The 17,174-nt window shown below is 55.0% G+C and overlaps 1 protein-coding gene across 3 annotated transcripts in view; it reads right to left on the minus strand.

Annotated features, from left to right (window-relative positions):
- Positions 1-538: 538 nt before the first annotated feature.
- Positions 539-17,174, minus strand: part of ADGRA1 (adhesion G protein-coupled receptor A1) — a 29,602-nt gene continuing 12,966 nt past the window's right edge. For all 3 annotated transcript variants that reach the window (XM_019728307.3, XM_074338762.2, XM_019728310.3), the window contains 3 exons: positions 17,023-17,168; positions 4,332-4,430; positions 539-3,288 (listed from right to left, as the gene is read on the minus strand). In XM_019728307.3, coding sequence (XP_019583866.3) covers positions 2,100-3,288; positions 4,332-4,430; positions 17,023-17,168 — 1,434 coding nt within the window. In that variant the 3' untranslated portion in view covers positions 539-2,099. The remainder of the gene's footprint in view (positions 3,289-4,331; positions 4,431-17,022; positions 17,169-17,174) is intronic.

Here is a 17,174-nt window from a genome sequence, read left to right on the forward strand (position 1 = left end):
TCATGCATGCTCACATAAATACTGTGTACACTCACACACACAGCACTTATGCAAAACGTGCTCACACACATGCACATTCAGACAACACCCATGCACACTCATGCATGCCCTCACACACTTACACACCCAAAGCACTCTAACAGCACACCACCCACACACAGCCTCACATGCACAAAGGAAGTGACATAAAATGTCAGGCCACAGACAACCTTGGCTCTGACCTCCCATTGCGCACCCTTCTGAAAGCTCGCTCCTGCACTGCAGTCATGCTGTGGGTTTTTGTACTCTGGAAACATTACATGCCAATGGACATGTCACCACACTATTCCCAGGTGGACTCAGGAGGCTGAATTGATATTGAAACACGCGGTTTAATATTTAGTGTGGACTTTCTTTGGTTTGAATAATGAGGTGAGCTCTGTGTTCTGCCAGGGTCACTGACGGTAAGAAAGACCATGGGGCCACACGCGGAGGTGGGATGCCCTCCTGCAGGGCGAGAGACTCACACGGACGCCATTAACCAGCCTCACAAAGGGCGAACAATGCAAAACACTGTATTTCGCCTGACGGTTCTGCATCTACAGTGCACACAGCATGATGTCAGTTCTCTGGTCCGTGTCAGCTACAGAAGCAGGTGAAGAGGCAGGTGACAGAGACAGGAACCGCCGGCAGTCATTGGGTGCCCGTCTGGTTGACCTGAGGACACACGGGGTATGCAGCAGGTACAGACACTGCGTAAGTTACGTCACCGTCAAGTTTACACGAATCCTGGGAAGTGGCCTCCTTGTGCTCAGATACTGAGCATGGGCCCCTGAGAGCCCGACACACTCCCCTCTCCTCCCCTCCCCTCCGCTCCCCTCCCCTCCTGGTGTATAAGAAGGGTCTGCTCCTGCTGGTGTCCCCTCCACCCAGATGGCATGGCACACAGGCAAGTCCCAGGGATGACAGCTGTGCAGAGCACTGGACACCTGGCCCTCAGATGCTTGAAAACACGCTGCTCGGCACACGAATAATGTGCCGTGTGCACGTGCGGTGGTGACATGTCACTACATGTGTGTATGTGTGTGTGCATGTGCATGCACGCACACAGGTACGCACATGTGGAGGTGATGTGTCACTGCATGTGTGTGCACACGTGGGCACATGTATCCTGCTGCATTGTGCACGTGTGGGTGAGCATGTGTGATGCACATGTGTGCATGTCTACACAAGTCTGAGCTGCAGGAGGAGGGAGGGAGGGAGGGAGGGAGGGAGGGAGGGCTGCGCATGGTCTCACACGCACATCACATCCTTCTGGGTGTCCGGGGTTCTGCCGCCATGGGGACCCAGTGAACCCCACCCGTGGGAGGGGTCACCTCTGTCCTCTGAGTCAGGGCTTTGTGCCCAGATGATTGTGGAAATACAAGCCCCTCCTCTTTCCCCCCGGAATGCCCATGTTGGGGTGAGATCCAGTCCTGACAGCGGCTGGCTTTGGAAGTCGAATCTCCATTGAAGGACATCTGGGCATCTGCAAAGCACCCCCTGCAAGCCCCCAGCCAGCTCTCTGAAGGCCGACTGTCAGGCTGTGGCCCCAGCGTCTGTGATGCTCTGAGGCCTGGGGGTCAGGGGCTGAAGGTGGAGACGGTGCCAGGCCAAGGGCTGAGCGGTCCCTTCCCGTGAGGCACACACAGGAAAGCACAGCGGCCAGAGGTGACTGCCCTGGTCCACAGCACACTGGACTGACGGGCAGGCTGCCCCCCCTTGGAACAGAACTGAACGCACACAGTGAACACAGAAAATACTGGTGGTGCCTCCAGTGCGGCCAGGCCCACCACGGGCGGGCGCTGAGGGTGGCTCCTCTGGTCGGGCCCTGCCCCTGGCTGGGTGCTGACGGTGGAGAATGGCGCCCGCGGACGTGGACGGCTTGTCTGACCTGGAGATTAATGGTGGTGATATGGCTCAAACTGTCGTCCCAGTCGAGTCCTTCACATCAAGGGGGTTAGCGGGGGTGCCAGCCGCTTCTGAGAGGTTCTGTCACTTGGTGACCCCCCCGAACTCACGAGGCAGAGGGGCTCCGCTCTGCTCCAAAGCTCGTCCAGAGGCAGGTGGTGGGTGGCCGGCTACACGGTCGTCTCGTTCTTCCAGGGCCCCGTCCGGATGCTGCGTGTGCTGTCGGCACCGTAAGGCGTGGCTTCGCGCACGACGCCCTTGAGCAGCCCGTTCTGGCCGCCGAAGGGCAGGGACTGTGTCCTCCGCAGCATCTCGAAGTGGGCGGGGCCGCGGGCCGCCTCCCTGCCCGGCCGCACAGGGCAGCGGTAGAGCGTGGGGCTGGCGCTGCCGTGCTCGGGCTGGCTGACCAAGGGGAAGGGCTCGTTCTGGGCGCAGCAGGCCAGCGCGTGCACCCCTGCCGGGCCCTCAAGCGAGCTGGTGGGGCTGTCCGTGCGCGAGCTGTGGGGGCTGCCGTCCAGGCTGGACGGGATGTGGTAGGCGTACCCCTGCTCGGCCGTGGCTGCCCGGAGCAGGCCGAAGTGGTGAGGCTTAGTTCTGCTCTGGAGGCAGCTGTGCAGGGGTGGGCCGTGCCCAAACGGGTCCTCCTCGTGCATGTGGACGTGGGCCGCGTCCTCTGCCAGCTGCTCGCAGTGCATTTTGGCGCAGCAGGGCGTGGCCGGCGACAGGCAGCTGGCGTGGCTCTGGGTGGCCTGCAGGTTGGTCATCTTGCAGTGGCCGGCCGGTGGTTGGCCAAAGCCCCTCTGCTTGCTAGGACACGGCGAGTCCTGCAGGTAGGTCGCAGGCCCCAGTGCGTCCCCATTGGCGTCGAGTGCGGGGTGGGCGTCCCCGCGGGAAGGGCAGCAGGACCACCAGCAGTGCCACACATCGTCACGCTTGGCACAGTGATGGATGAGCACAAAAAGCCCCAGCGTGACGCAGAAGGCGCCGTACAGGCAGCTGAAGACCATGTCCAGGAAGTGGCCCTGGGACACGGCCAGGGCCCCGAAGGTCCACGTGGCCGTGAACAGGAAGAGTGTGAAGGCAGCAGCCCGCAGCTGGGCCTGGAATGGGTGCTCGTTCTGCAGCAGACAGGCGGCCAGGGCGTCACAGCTGGGCGGCATGCCTGGAGGGGTCCTGGGGCCGGCCTCCGGCCCCGCCAGCCGCTGCTGCTCCTCCGTCCGCTCCCTGAGCTCATACCTGCGCTCTGGGTGGCGCCTCAGCTGGACGTGGGTGCCCAGGAAGTACACGCAGGTTACCAGGGCGATGAAAGCTGCCGGCCCGTAGAACGCTCCCAGGCTGGGCTCCCAGGCCATCCAGCAGCTGCAGGAGGAGAGTGGGTCAGCGCTAGTCACCCTGGCCCAGCGCCCAGCCGAACGAGGGTCACTGTCTCCAGAGCTCATCGGGAGGAAGACATTTTCCACAGTGACTGAGTGCCCTTGTGTGACAAGGACAGAAGAAACACAGGAGTGTGGGGGGGTTTGGGGAGCACTGGTGGGACTTTGTGGTGCTTTTCTCAGGCCCCTGTTGCCTTTCACCTTCTGCAGTGGGCCTGGGTGCCCTGGACAGGACAGGGCCAGTGTGTCCTGTGGGCTTGGACTTTTGGAGGGACAGAGGGAGGAAAGGGAGCTGGTGAGGGCTGGGATGTGACCTGAGCCCAGCACCGTACTGGTGTGAGCGTGGGGGCCGGACTGGCCTCTGCTGCAAAGGGCAGGTGGGGTTGGCTGTGGGGGGAGAACCCAATGGGAACTGTGCATGCCCTGGCCCTTGAGATGCCCGGGTGTAGCCAGCAGGTGGCCTCATGGTCAGGTGTGGCCTGGGAAGACCATCGAGGCAGACTCAGCCGATGGCCAGCCTGCCAGCCTGCCAGGGGAAGGCCTGATGTACTCAGGCTGCTCCGGATCCGGCGCTCATAGGGGGCTCGTGGGGTTTGTCCTGGGGCACTGGAGCCCACAGCACTGGGGTGGGCATCCCATGGGGGCAGCGAGAGTGAAAAGGGCAGTGAGGTCCCCGGGCATGGACAGGGTGGGGAGGGTTTGCTGGGTCGGACGCAGCTCCTTGTGTGGCGGGGTCCACACTCTGCTGGCCTCAGCAGTGCTGCCCAGGGGTTACTGGTCCCCCAGGCTGCTCCCATCTTCCGAAAACCAGCCCATGGTGCTCAGGGAAAGAGGCTGGGGGAAACTGAGTCTGTCAGGGGGGAGCGCAGTGACTGCATGGTCTCAGCTGGGCCTTGCTTCATTTCAGGGCATTTCAGTCTGTCATCCACCAGTGGCTGTGATGAGTGGAGGTGGCACCAGTGGTCGCGGGAGGACCCTGGCAGGAGCCTTGCTGATGGCTGTCCCCGCCCCCTCAGCGCCTGTACTCACTATGCGGAGTCCTCGTCTTCCGTCCCATAGTTCCTGATGTTCGTGGCGGCTGTGACTCCACAGATAATGAAAGGAACCCCTCCACTGATGAGGTAGAACCTGCCGGCGAGAGGGAGGCCGCTCACTGCACTTTGAGCCCAACTGGGTCCCCCAAGGACAGTGCGGCATTTAAGGTAAAGGTGGGAGTGATGGCCGGGGGTCCTGGCCAAGTAGTCATCAGTCAGAGGCAGCAGAGAGCCACTGTCAGGGCCTGGCCTCTCCTCTCCCCCTCTCCTCCCCCCTTCTCTTGGCCTTGCGTCCCCTGCTCTCCCTGCACATCTTCCTCTTGCCCTCCCCTCACTCCCAGTTCGCTGGCTGTTGTACTCCTGCAGAGACGGCCCAGGCCAGGCCCCAGTGCCATGTCTTCAGTGAGAGGAATGACATGGGTCTCAGGTCTTTGGGTGGGAGCAGGGTGACCCTGCCTACCGTCACTTTCTGTGACCCCTGGGGACTCTGCCTCCCAGAATTCTACACCCAGAGAACACTTCCTTCCTTCAGAATAAAGAGAAATAAAGACATGTTCTAACAAAAATAAAACTCAGAGAATTGCCATCAGCTGACCTGCACTTCAAGAAATGCTAAATGGGGTCCTTCATGCTGACAGACAGTTAGAAGAAGGGAAGAAAGGACACTGGAAAGCTGAACATTAGGGTAAATATAAAGATGTTTCCTCTTCTTTAAAATACATATGACTGTTTAAAGAAAGAGTATTAACTCTGCCTTGTGAAGTTTATCATACATGCAGGGGTTCATATATATGGCATCTGTCACATAAGGATGGCGGGAGGGGAGATGGTCCCATCCAGTTGCAAGGTTTCTAATATATTTTACATGAAATAGTAGAATGTTCCCACTAAATGGACTGTGAAAATGCTCTGGATTTTAATCCTTGAAGCAACCACAAAAAAATAATAGACAAAAGCGAATAGATAAATTAAAATGAAATTTTAAAAAATATTAAAATAATCCAAAAGAAGGAAATAAAAGAGAATAGGAGGAACAGAAGAAAAAAAGAAGTAAAAACAGAAAGCAAATAGTGAAATGGAGACCTAAATCCAACGAAATCAAAATTCCATTAAATTTTAATGAACTAAACACTCCAAAGGCAGAGACCATCCATTGATTAACAACAAAGAGCAAGTCACAGACTACCTACAATAGAAGCATTTCAAATATAGAGAGGGCCGGCCTGGTGGCTCATGCGGTTGGAGCTCTGTGCTACTAACACTGAAAGCTGCCGGTTCGATTCCCACATGGGCCAGTGGGCTCTCAACCACAAAGTTGCCTGTTCGACTCCTCAACTCCCACAAGGGATGATGGGCAGCGCCCCCTGCAACTAAGATTGAACACGGTACTTTGAGCTGAGCTGCTGCTGAGCTCCCGGATGGCTCAGTTGGTTGGAGTGCGTCCTCTCAACCACAAGGTTGCCGTTCCACTTTCACAAGGGATGGTGGGCTGCGCCCCCTGCAACTAACAACGGCAACTGGACCTGGAGCTGAGCTGCACCCTCCACAATTATGATTGAAAGGACAAGAACTTGACTTAAAAATCCTGGAAGTACACACTGTTCCCCAATAAAGTTCTGTTCCCCTTCTCCAATAAAATCTTTATATATATATATGGAAAGTTAATGGATAGAAAAAGCAACCCATACAAACAGGGGGCCCAAACAGGATTATCTACATTAATAGCAGATGAAATAGGCCTTAAGAGAAAAAGACAAAGAGGGACATTTCATAATGATGTCAGTGTTAATTCACAGGAAAACACTGCAAGCAAGAATGTGTGTGTGCCCAAGAAAAGATTCAAAAATGGGAAGCAAAATGGACAAAGTTAAAGAGATAAATAGAGAATTCCAAAATCGTAGTTGGTGGTTTTAACTATCCTCCTATAGCAACTGATAGAACAAGTAGTCAAAAAAGTCAGTAAATAAATAGAACAACATTTATTATTTGGCTCTAATTGTTCTTCCTAGAACATCACAACCAACAGTTGCATAGCAGTCGTTCTTTTCAAGCACATGTGGTCTGTTCACCATGACAGATGATGTGGTGCTCCATAAAACAAGTCTCCATAAATTTAAAAGCACGAATATCACGCAAAGTGTATTCTTTGACCATAATTAAATTAAATCAAAAATTAATAACAATAATACAGCTAGGAAAACCACAAATATCTGGAAATAAAATAACACACTTCTAAATAATTCATGGGTCAAAGAAGAAATCACAAGGGAATTTAGAAAACATTTAAAATAGGATAGGGAGGAAAATAGAACATAAGATTTCTGGGATGCAGCTAAAGCAGGGCTCAAAGGGACATTCATAGCTGTGAATGTGTCTGTGGGGGAAAAAGGAAGGTCTAAAGTTCAGTGAGGTAAGAGTCTACTTCAACAAAGCAGAAAAATAAAAGAGCAGAAAGGAACCAGGAAGGAGATAATAAAGATAGGAGCAGAAATAAAGAAAAAACAAAAAACAAGTCCTGAGGATGTAATCTACAGCATGGTGATTACAGTGAATGACAATGTTGCATATTTGAAAGTTGCTAAGAGAGTAGATCTTCAAAGTCCTCATCACAAGTAAAAAGTGGTAACTACGTGGGTGACGGACGTTGACTAGATTTATTGTGGTGATCATTTCATAATACATACAAATATGGAATAATTCTATTTTCCACCTGAAACAAATAGAGTTTTATGTCAGTTATACCTCAATTAAAAAAAATATATAAAAAATAGTGAAAATTACCAAGGCAGAAGTTGATTTCCTGAAAAAAATCAACAAAAGTACATACCCCTAGCAGGCTGATCAAGAAAGGACAGAGAATACAAATTGCCAGCATCAAGGCGGCTTATCATCGCCCATCCCACAGATGGAAGGGGTCAGAGTACAGACGGTCCCGACTTAGCAGAGTTTGACTTGTGATTTTTCAACTTTCCATGGTGTAAAAGCAATTTGCATTCATTAGAAACCATGCTCTGAATTCCGAGTTTTGATCTTTCCCGGGCGAGCAACATTCAGTTTGATGCTCTGGCGGTGCTGGGCGGCGGGGTGATCATGGGGGTGCACCCGTATTTTGCAGTGCACTGTGTGCCAGTGTTTTTGGATATTGTGTTTTGAGCATGTTTAAGGGGGGCTCAGCTAAGCTATGATGTTCAGTAGGTTAGAGGTAGTAAATGCGTTTTCAACCTACAATTTTTTCAACTTATGATGGGTTTATCAGGATGAAACCCCATCATAAGCCGAAGAGTATCTGTATATTATGTACAAGTATATGAGGTCTGACAATTAAGTTCGTGAACTCATCCTAAAAAAAGTGCTACACACCTCATTGCTGAATATCACTACGGTCATCTTCCAAGTCCTCCCCTTGGGAAGATATGCACCGACACCAGCGCCTAATCCACCCTTCAGAGCAATTTTGGAACTCTTTTTCTGGAATGGCCATCAGAGTTGTCATTGTATTACCCTTGATGTCCTGAATGTCATCAAACTGTCTTCCTTTCAATGTTTCCTTTATCTTCGAGTAAAGAAAGAAGTCATTGGGGGCCAGATCAGGTGAGTAGGGAGGGTGTTCCAATACTGTTATTTGTTTACTGGCTAAAAACTCCCTCACAGACAGTGCCGTGTGAGCTAATGCACTGTCGTGATGCAAGAGCCATGAATTGTTGGCGAAAAGTTCAGGTCCTCTCACTTTTTCATGAAGCCTTTTCAGCACTTCCAAGTAGTAAACCTACTTAACTGTTTGTTCAATTGGTACAAATTCATCATGAATAATTCCTCTGATATCAAAAAAAGTTATCAACATTGTTGCAACAAGTTCCTGACCTCCTATATTAACAATTCAGCAACTCAGATGAAATGGATACGTTTTTGGAAAAAACCCCAACAAATTACCACTATTGAAACATGAATAATTAGGAAGTCTGGATACTGTATCTAGTAAGAAGATTGATTCAATGTCCACAAACATCTAACTGAGAGACTCCAGATCCCAGGAGCGTCACCAGTGAATCTGATCACATGTCTAAGGAAGAGACGATACTGGTCTGATTTAGGCTTTTCCAGAAGCAGAGGAGGGGGTGCCCTCTGACGCAGCGTGAGGACAGCATAAGCTGGTACCAAAACCAGAGGAGGACACAGAAAGAACTAAATTCCCTGGCAACCTCCCTCGGGGACGCAGGCACAACATCTGTGACAGTGTATTATCAAATGAAATCTAGGACTTCTGAAGAGGATAAAACATCAGACCCGCAAGATCGTCACAGAAACAAGCAGTGTGTTGTTCATAAGTCAGTCACTTCATCACAGAAACGCAGTAAGGAGAAGCCACGTGATGGTTTCACAGACGCAGGGAAAGCCTCTGAACACACACGGCCATCCCTGCCAAGAGCTCGGCAAACCAGGACACGGGTCTCCTCCATCGGCTGAGGCCTCTGTGAGACCTGTCAGCCAGGTCCTACGTCCTCAGGAACAATATGAGGCTGTCCCCTTCCCACTCCTGTGAAACACTGCCCAGGAGATCCCCGCAATGTGCTAAGGCAGCCAGGAAACAGGCGCCCTGAGAGAGGAGGAGGTACTTAGCTTGTGTTGCAGGGGACTAATCACCTGAGAATTGCAGTGGGCTGCACGGAGGAGGAGGGCTGGGGTGGGGAGGGAATTAATTAGGAAGGTTGCAAGGCTTACACAGAAAAATCAGTGCTACTTTGTATAGAAGCAGGAAACACCCCCCAGCTATTTACAATGACATAAAACCATAATCTCAGCAGACTCTTTAAGTTGACAGATTTATTCTAAGTTTTATACAGATATGTAAAGAACCTAGGCTGTCTAAAGCCATCACGAATAAGACACAAAAAGATGGAGGATTCACATGATCTGACTTCAAGATTGACTGTGAAGCCACAGGAATCAGAGAAAAGCCTGACAGGCCGATGAAAGACGCTTGGCTCCAGCCTTGCCCATGCGGGCGCTGGGCCCTGGTGGGGAGAACCGCTGAGCGCTGCCCGCTCTGCCGGGACCCATTCTTCCTGGGGTGAGGCCAGGGCCCACTTGACCAGGAAGCACCCAAACCGAAATCTGCTGGGCGGCACTTCCAGCCTAATGACAAGCAGTGACTGGTGACGAAGCCCTTCCAAGCGCCTGCTGGGTCCAGACTTCAGTCCCCTCACCTGAAGCCTGTCCAGGTCCAGCCCCCAGCCCCTGTGCTGGCTCTGCCTGGGTCCCCGCCCAGTGCTTCTCAGGGCTCTGCCTATCCGCTTGCTCCAGGCTCCACTCTCACCTCCCAAGAAGGTGCTGCATGCCTGTCTCACCACGTTTCGTTCCCTGCACACCTGAGGTCACCCCGCTGTGACCTGAGCCAGACCGTGCCTTGTGAGCCTTCCTGGGCCACACATCCTCCAGCCAGGCCCTCTGGTGCCTCTTCTGTCACGAGCAGCTTCTGCTTTTCCCCGAACTGTTCCAGGTACAAGTCACCAGAGCCCTTGGGCACGGTGGCTCCTGGGCGCGGTGGAGACTTGGTCAGCAGAGGGCAGTGGAGGCCGCTGCAGGTGCCCCAGGGCAGCTGTTCTGGTGGTGGCCCCTGGGCAGTCAGCGGTGCGGAGCCCGGGGCCAGACCCACCTTCTGCTGCCCCGAGTCCGGCCCTCTGCACCCACCTCACCTGTGCAGCATCTGGGGGCCCCTTGGCCGCTAACTCCAGTCGCCCCTCTCCAGTGTGGTCTGAACCAGCCTCGAGGGCTTCCAGGGTGTACACCCCGGGACCCTTCTCAGCCACCCCTGTCACCGTATATGACGTTGGATCCCCGTTTGGATCACGGTGACATTTCCGTCTTGGGGCTGTTCCCACTGACACAGTCCCTAGAGACCCCGGACCCATTTAGGACCACGTGCTCCCTGCACTCTCATCCCCCCACAGCCTGCCCGGGTGGTGCACTGGACGGCTGGGCGCTCATCCAACTCTGGGGTCAGACCAGCCTCTTCCTTTTGGTGAAAATTTCTAGCAAGAACAGGCAAACCCGAATCTTGCTGAACCCCAACTGCCGCACCATGACAATGGGAACCAGGCACACACACTGGAGAGGACATGCAGGCACTTTGGAGAAGAGGGGGGACCTGCCCCCCTGGCTGTGGGGCTCCCGAGAGGCAGGGCGAGAGGCACGGCTGGCTGAGGGGCGGCCTGAGCACAAGGACACCTGATGTTGGTTTGGCCAGCAAACAGAAGTGACAACGTCTCAGCATCTCGTCTCCAGCACTGCACCACCGGCCACCACCAGGATTCGGTGTCCGTGATTGTCTAGCTGACAATGAACTCAGGCCAGTTGGGGTTTCTGAGTTTCAGTGCCACAGGTCTTTTCTAAGCCAGTTTAATGTCTTAAATGGAGCATTTGTTTGAGTCCCTCTGTATGTGTTTACAGCTAGTAATTAGCAAAGCCCTCTAGAGCCATCTGGAAAATTTAACTTTGAAACCCAAGCGCCTGCCTCCTACAGTGCTAGGCAGCCCACACCCCACCTTTTCTGATGCATTAACTGTGCTCTGGGATATGCAGCTTTCCAGGTCAGGCTCGGCCAGGCATTTGAGGGACCACAAGAGAGAGTGGGGACAGCAGAGTGGGTCAGTTTCACCCTCTTCTGCAGGGTTTGCACTGTGGCCCGAGAACTGTTCCTGCAGAGGGAGCCCAGGAGCCGTCCTGCCGCTGGGCAGGGTCCCCAGAGTTGGCACGCACTGCAGGCTGGATGGAGGGATGGACAAGTGCCCTCCAACCCTCATGTCATCCAGGTGTAAGTGCATCGGTGCTGATGCATTTTTCAAGAAGAGAAACTAGCAGCATACCTCAAATAATGGGAAAGTACTTAATGCACGTATCCGAAAGGGCAGGACAGATTGCAAAGTTAGGGTGTGATTACACACAGCTGAATGGGAAATTGGCCTCTGAGCTTTCACACAGTCACAGCAAGAAGGTCCGTTTGACTCTGAAGTAGCTTCCCTTTGGCTGACTGCTACGGCCTAAATGTGTGTCTCTCAATTCCTATAGTGGAGCTCTAAACCCAAGGCGATGGTGGGAGGTGAGCAGGTCTGAGGGGGAGCCCCAGGCTGGGTTCAGTGCCCCAGGGAGCCCCCCTTCTGCCAGGTGAGGACAGGGAGTGTCCGTCCCCGGACACGTAGGTGTCTGATCTCAGACCTCCAGCCTCTGGAACTGGAGAAAGAAATGTCTATTGTTTACAATGCCCCAGTCTGTGGTATCTGTTTTTTTTTTTTTAATTTTATTGGGAAATATTGGGGAACAGTGTACTTCTCCAGGTTCCATCAGCTCCAAGTCATTGTCCTTCAATCTAGTTGTGGAGGGCGCAGCTCAGCTCCAAGTCCAGTTGCCGTTGTCAATCTTTAGTTGCAGGGGGCACAGCCCACCATCCCATGTGGGAATCAAACCGACGACCTTGTTGTTGAGAGCTCCTGCTCTAACCGACTGGGCCATCCGGCTGCCCTGTGGGGTCTGTTTTAACAGCCCAAACTAAGACTTTAACGGAGGGAGAGGAAGACATGGAAAGGTCTGTCTACTCAGACACCCTCCCTAAAGGGGGCTGACTGGTGGGGTTTGAGGGGACGCCCCACAGTGTGCAGCCCGGCCCACACAAAATGGCGGCTGTGCATGTGCAGTGCTACCCCAGCCACGCCGGCAAGCGCCCACAGAGCGGCTGTGCGGGGGGACCCGGCTCACTCAGTTATACGGCGGCATCTCCCACGGTGATAAGATGGCAGGCAAACTAGAGCGATGGGGAGAGCGGTTTCAGTGGAAGCTAAAGAGCATTCAGGGCACAAAGTCCTGAGCACGTTCACCATCTTTCGGGAGCTGTGCTCCTGTCTTGTGGAGAGGGGTCAGCTCAGAGCACATGACATCTGGCCCTCTTCCTTCTCCTTCAGTATCTCTCAGCCCATCTCTTTCTCCTATGCTCTTCTCTCTTCTGTCGCCCACAGCTGGAGTGAGCGGAGCCCGCAGACTCGCCGGGAAAAGGCTGCTTGGCTGTGCAGGAGACAGGGAGCCTGGGGCCTGTCTACCCTCTGGCGGCCTGTGGCTGGCGTCCAGGAACCTGGCTCTGGAGCGTCCTCATGCGGCTGATGGCTAGGCTGTTGTGTGTGCTGGGCCCACAGCAGGATGTGGGACACCTGCTTTCCTTCGGGGATCTGAGGGTCAGCAGCTGTGGTGGCTGAGCAGGCAGGGCTGCTTGTGTGGCCAGTCCCACTGAAGCCCTGTCCAAGCAATCAGCCATGTCCCTGGGCGGAAGCTCTGTGTGCGTCTTCCTCCTGGAGGGAGAGGCAGGCTGTGCGTGGGTCCTCCATGTGGGGGCGTCCACACGACACTTATGTCACTGTCCCAGTGGTGCCCCAGACCCCGCCCCACAGAGACCCTGCCGGCAAACCCAGCCCCTGGACTCCACTTGCTCCGGCCGGCTTGGTCTGCTTTCAGACTCAGTGAAGTGACCCTCGCCCTTATCCTGGTCGTGCCCTGGATGGCCCTGCATGGCACGTGGTGACGCCCTCCCAGCCAGTATAATAAACCTCTTCCTTTGAAACCTCGGTTTCATTTCCTCCGTGGCCTGCCCTGGTGTGACGGCTGCAGGACCTTCCCGGCCAGGGCACAGCATTGGGGAGTCTTGCTGGAATCTTCCAGACCCAGTCCTGTGAGTGAGCCGGGCGGCATGAGGCCCTCGGACGGCCCACAGTGGTGATCAAGGCTGCTGGCCACTCACTCTCAATCAGGTACTGTCCTCCCACTTCCAGCTTAGGTTCCGCTCTGACGCTGTTCATTCAAGGACAGTTTAGAAAATATTTACCAAATCTGTCATTTCTCCGTTCACAGTTTCAACACTTAATGCGTAGGAGCTGTGTGTCCAGCTCTGAGATACAGAGAGAGAAACAGCTTTCCCTTCCACCCACGGGGACGGAGCAAAGATCTGCAGTGACACATATATGGACAGGTGCCAACCACAAGCTGTGGTCAGGAGGACGGCTGGTGGGCTGTCCAGCAGGGTAGGCTGGCCCCGGGACTCAGGCTGGCCTTCTGGACAGAGGAAGTCACTTTGAGGTTGGGGAGCAGGTGTCCGTCCCCACAGCAGAGTGCCAGGGACCAGAGCTGTGGCCAGGCCTCAGGGGCCAATGGGGGGCCCTGCGTGCATTCAGAGGTGGAGACACAGCCGGGCTTCCACGTTAGGTGGAAATTCTGGAGGAGGAGTGGCGGCCAGACGGAAGGGTGCCAAGCATGGAGCTGGAGGCCCGTGGGGGAGGGTAAGTCCTCACCAGGGCAATTAGGCAAGAAAAAGAAATATAAGCCATCCAGATTGGAAAGGAAGAAGTAAAGCTATCCATATGTGCACATGACACGATCTTAAAGAGGCTGCAAGAAAGCCCCCACAGCTGATACATTCGGCAAAGCTGCAGCACAGATCAACCCGCGGAAACCACTTGTGTGACTGTGCATAAGCAACGGACCATCTGAAAAGGAAATAAAGGAGGCAGTCCATTCACAATCGCATCAAAAAGTACTGAGGAAACAACTGAACCGAGGAAGTGGGGCTTGTGCCCTGAACACCATAAAAGTTTGCTGAAATAACTGAAGACCTAAATTAACCCCTGTCACAGGTTGGATTCTGTGAGTGCTACAATGTAAGTGCTTCTGAAAGTGCTCAGTCAATGCAGCCCATCGAAGTCCCGGTGGCCGTGAGCAGCTGTTTGCAGAAGTGGAAAAGCTGACCCTAATATTCACATGGACCCTGATTTGCCAAAACCACTGTGAAAGAGAAGACCCATCTGCCTCGCTGCGCCTTGACCCGAGGGAACTGCGCCGGATGCCCCAGGTCGGGGGTCTCAGTGGGGCGGCCCCTACACCAAGACAGGACTCACGCAACGCTGGCCCGGCCACATCAACCCAGTGCTCACACAGAGAGGAGCCACGCCTGAAACGTTCAGCCACCCGGGGCCACACGGACTTTTGTGGCCACAGTTCCCTTGAACTCTCTGGAATGGGCTTTGTTTTCCCCAAAGCTGAGCAGAGGGGGCTCTTGGGAGACCCCAGCATGGCACTTCCAGGAAAGGGAGGGCGCTCAAAGTCCCATAGGCTGACTCCTCCAGGAGCAGCCCCCTCAGTGGCTGCAAAGATGGCAAGTGTCATCTGTGTGGCCAACTGGCCGCCAGGGTCAACGTGAGAAATTAGATAATCGGCCACTGGTTTCTCAAAGCATCGAGTGCTCTGAGTTCACAGCTGCTTGCTTCTCATTTCTCATCAGAAAACTAACTGCAGAGCTGGGCCAGGAGGACATGGCTCCTTCCAGCACAGACACAGCCGGAGCTCGGTCGAGGCCCCAGCGGCTTGAGGCCTATTGGTGCTGGTGAAGCACCAGGCTGCTTCCCAGTCTTGGGGTCAGTGTCACGGACGCAGACAAAACGGTGCCTGTTGTGGGGCCAGAGGGAAGAGCCATCTCTGAATAGGGATCTCTGGGTCAAGCTGGCGGAGGAGCTGCTGGGTCCGGCGTGTGGATAGCCGACCCTGAGCCCCAGGGGTCTGGGAGAAAAGGCTTGGGCCCCTGACCCGCTCGCCCAGCCTTTGGGGTGGTCACCGCAGCTTCTGGTCTCCTTGGGGAAGGCCCAGCATGTGGGTCGCCAAACCCAGGCCAGACCGGGTACACAGAGGCAGAGGGGAGGCCCATGGCTGAGACCTGAGTGGACACCCCCCAAGTCTGTACCCACAGAGACAGTGTAATGGAGTGGGCCCCCCACGTCTGCACCCACGGAGGCTGTGTACACGGAGCTGGACGTGCCGGTGGTCGCGGAAGCCACTGTGGTCACAGCACCATGTGCCCCCACATCAAGGGTTTTTAGTATAAAAGGACGGGACTCAGAGGGAGGGGGTGGTAGAGGGATCTCCAGGTAGCCCAAGAGGAACCGCAAGTTCCAGAGCGACCTGTGGGTGTGACCCAGGCCTGCGCCCACAGAGCCAGCAGCACCTGGGCGTGTGGTTTGGTTGCCCACATTTTGAAACTACCAGACAGAAAAGAGCTACCACCTCCATTTCATTCTTCAAAAAACCAGGCAACTCCTCAATGAATCAATCACAGACCAGGAAATGCATTTTGAGAGTGACTTTTAAACCAGTGACTGGGGCCTCCCTGGCAGGATACACGAGATAACGAGACCCTGCCCCCGGCCGTGTTGGTGGCATAAGCAGCACAGCCCGGTTCCACATAGCAACATCTGCTCAGATCTGAAAACCAAACAGTGCTGGGAAAACTCTGGTAGAGGTCACCTTGGTTACCCAAACAACACAGGGCATTGTCTTATCTGCCTCCAAATGACTTCTCACAACTTCTAGGCACCGGACGTGTTGCCAGATGGCCCTTTCTATTAGGAGCCAGACGGAGCTCAGTCTGAGTGGCTGGGCATCCACGGCTCCCTTTGCATGGGCCACAACCTCACAGGGACCCCCAACCACCCTTCACGGGACCACCTGGCCCCCTGAAGCCCCTCATCCTGAGGAAGTCACAGGACGACCGCTGAAATGGGGGTGTCATGCGGGGTCTCAGCTCCCGCTCCCCACACAAGAACGTAGGACATGGTGAGGCCAAAAAGGAACACCCACGGACCCATAGGCAGGGGAGTCATACCACTATATTCTCCCTGGCGGCTGGGTTGGAGACAGAGGAAGCAGGAGCCGCCCGATCTGCAGCCTGCCGTCCGCTTCTCTGCCAACCCACCTCACTTGCTCACTGCAATCCGCGCCTCTCTGCAATATGCACTCCACAATCCGCCCTTGCTAGCTTAGCCACGGCAGTTATATCAGTGGCTAATGGCTAACCCGTAACAGCTGATGGCCACCTAGTCACAGCTGATGGCCATCTACTGTCCGAGCCAGCACCTTTCCACGTGAGGCCGAGAGCCTGGACACTGCATCCTGGCTCTGTCCCCACAGGGGGCCGCTTTCTAAACCCACAGGCAACCCCAGACCGAAGGCCCACCCACAGTCACCCTAAATCAGCAACGAAACTACCTTGGTTTCTCAGCTAAGCAGCAGCTGCCTTAGATCAGAAACCAGTGAACAACAACCCACACCCGGGTCTTGCTGACCCCACAGGAGCCATCTCCACCACGGCCTACCATCGCCTGGAGCTCAGCAGTGCTGGAGGGGTACTCTGGCACCCTCAGACTGCAGGCCAGCCGCAGCCCCAGCACCCTCCCTCTGCATCCCTCCCTCTGCACCCTCCCTCTGCACCCCTCCCCCTGCACCCCTCCCCCTACACCCTCCCCCTGCACCCCTCCCTCTGCACCCCTCCCTCTGCACCCTCCCCCTGCACCCCTCCCCCTGCACCCCTCCCCCTGCACCCCTCCCTCTGCACCCTCCCCCTGCACCCCTCCCCCTGCACCCCTCCCTCTGCCCCCTCCCCCTGCACCCCTCCCCCTGCACCCCTCCCTCTGCCCCCTCCCTCTGCACCCCTCCCTCAGCACACCTCCCCCTGCACCCCTTTCCCCAGCATCCTGCCCACCCCTGGCCACCTGTGTGGATTGCATCATCCTTGGGCCCCAAGTTTCCCTGTGAGCCACTTTGCAGAGCTGGCTGCAGGTGAAGGGCTGGGGCTTTCACAGCTGGGGGGGGCGGAGCTTGGGTACCTGAGCAGGGGCTGCTGGGCGTAGGGCTGCTGGTCAGCGCCAGGGCAGGGCGGGGTCTTCTTGGTCACCTGCTTGTAGATGTTCCGGGCAGTGACTGCGATCCACAGCATGGTGGACAGTGTGGAGTAGTGCAGCACGATTCCCACCTGCGG

Source organism: Rhinolophus sinicus, chromosome 15 (assembly GCF_057876585.1).
Source record: "Rhinolophus sinicus isolate RSI-liver-muscle chromosome 15, RSI-T2T, whole genome shotgun sequence".
Lineage (NCBI taxonomy): Eukaryota > Metazoa > Chordata > Mammalia > Chiroptera > Rhinolophidae > Rhinolophus > Rhinolophus sinicus.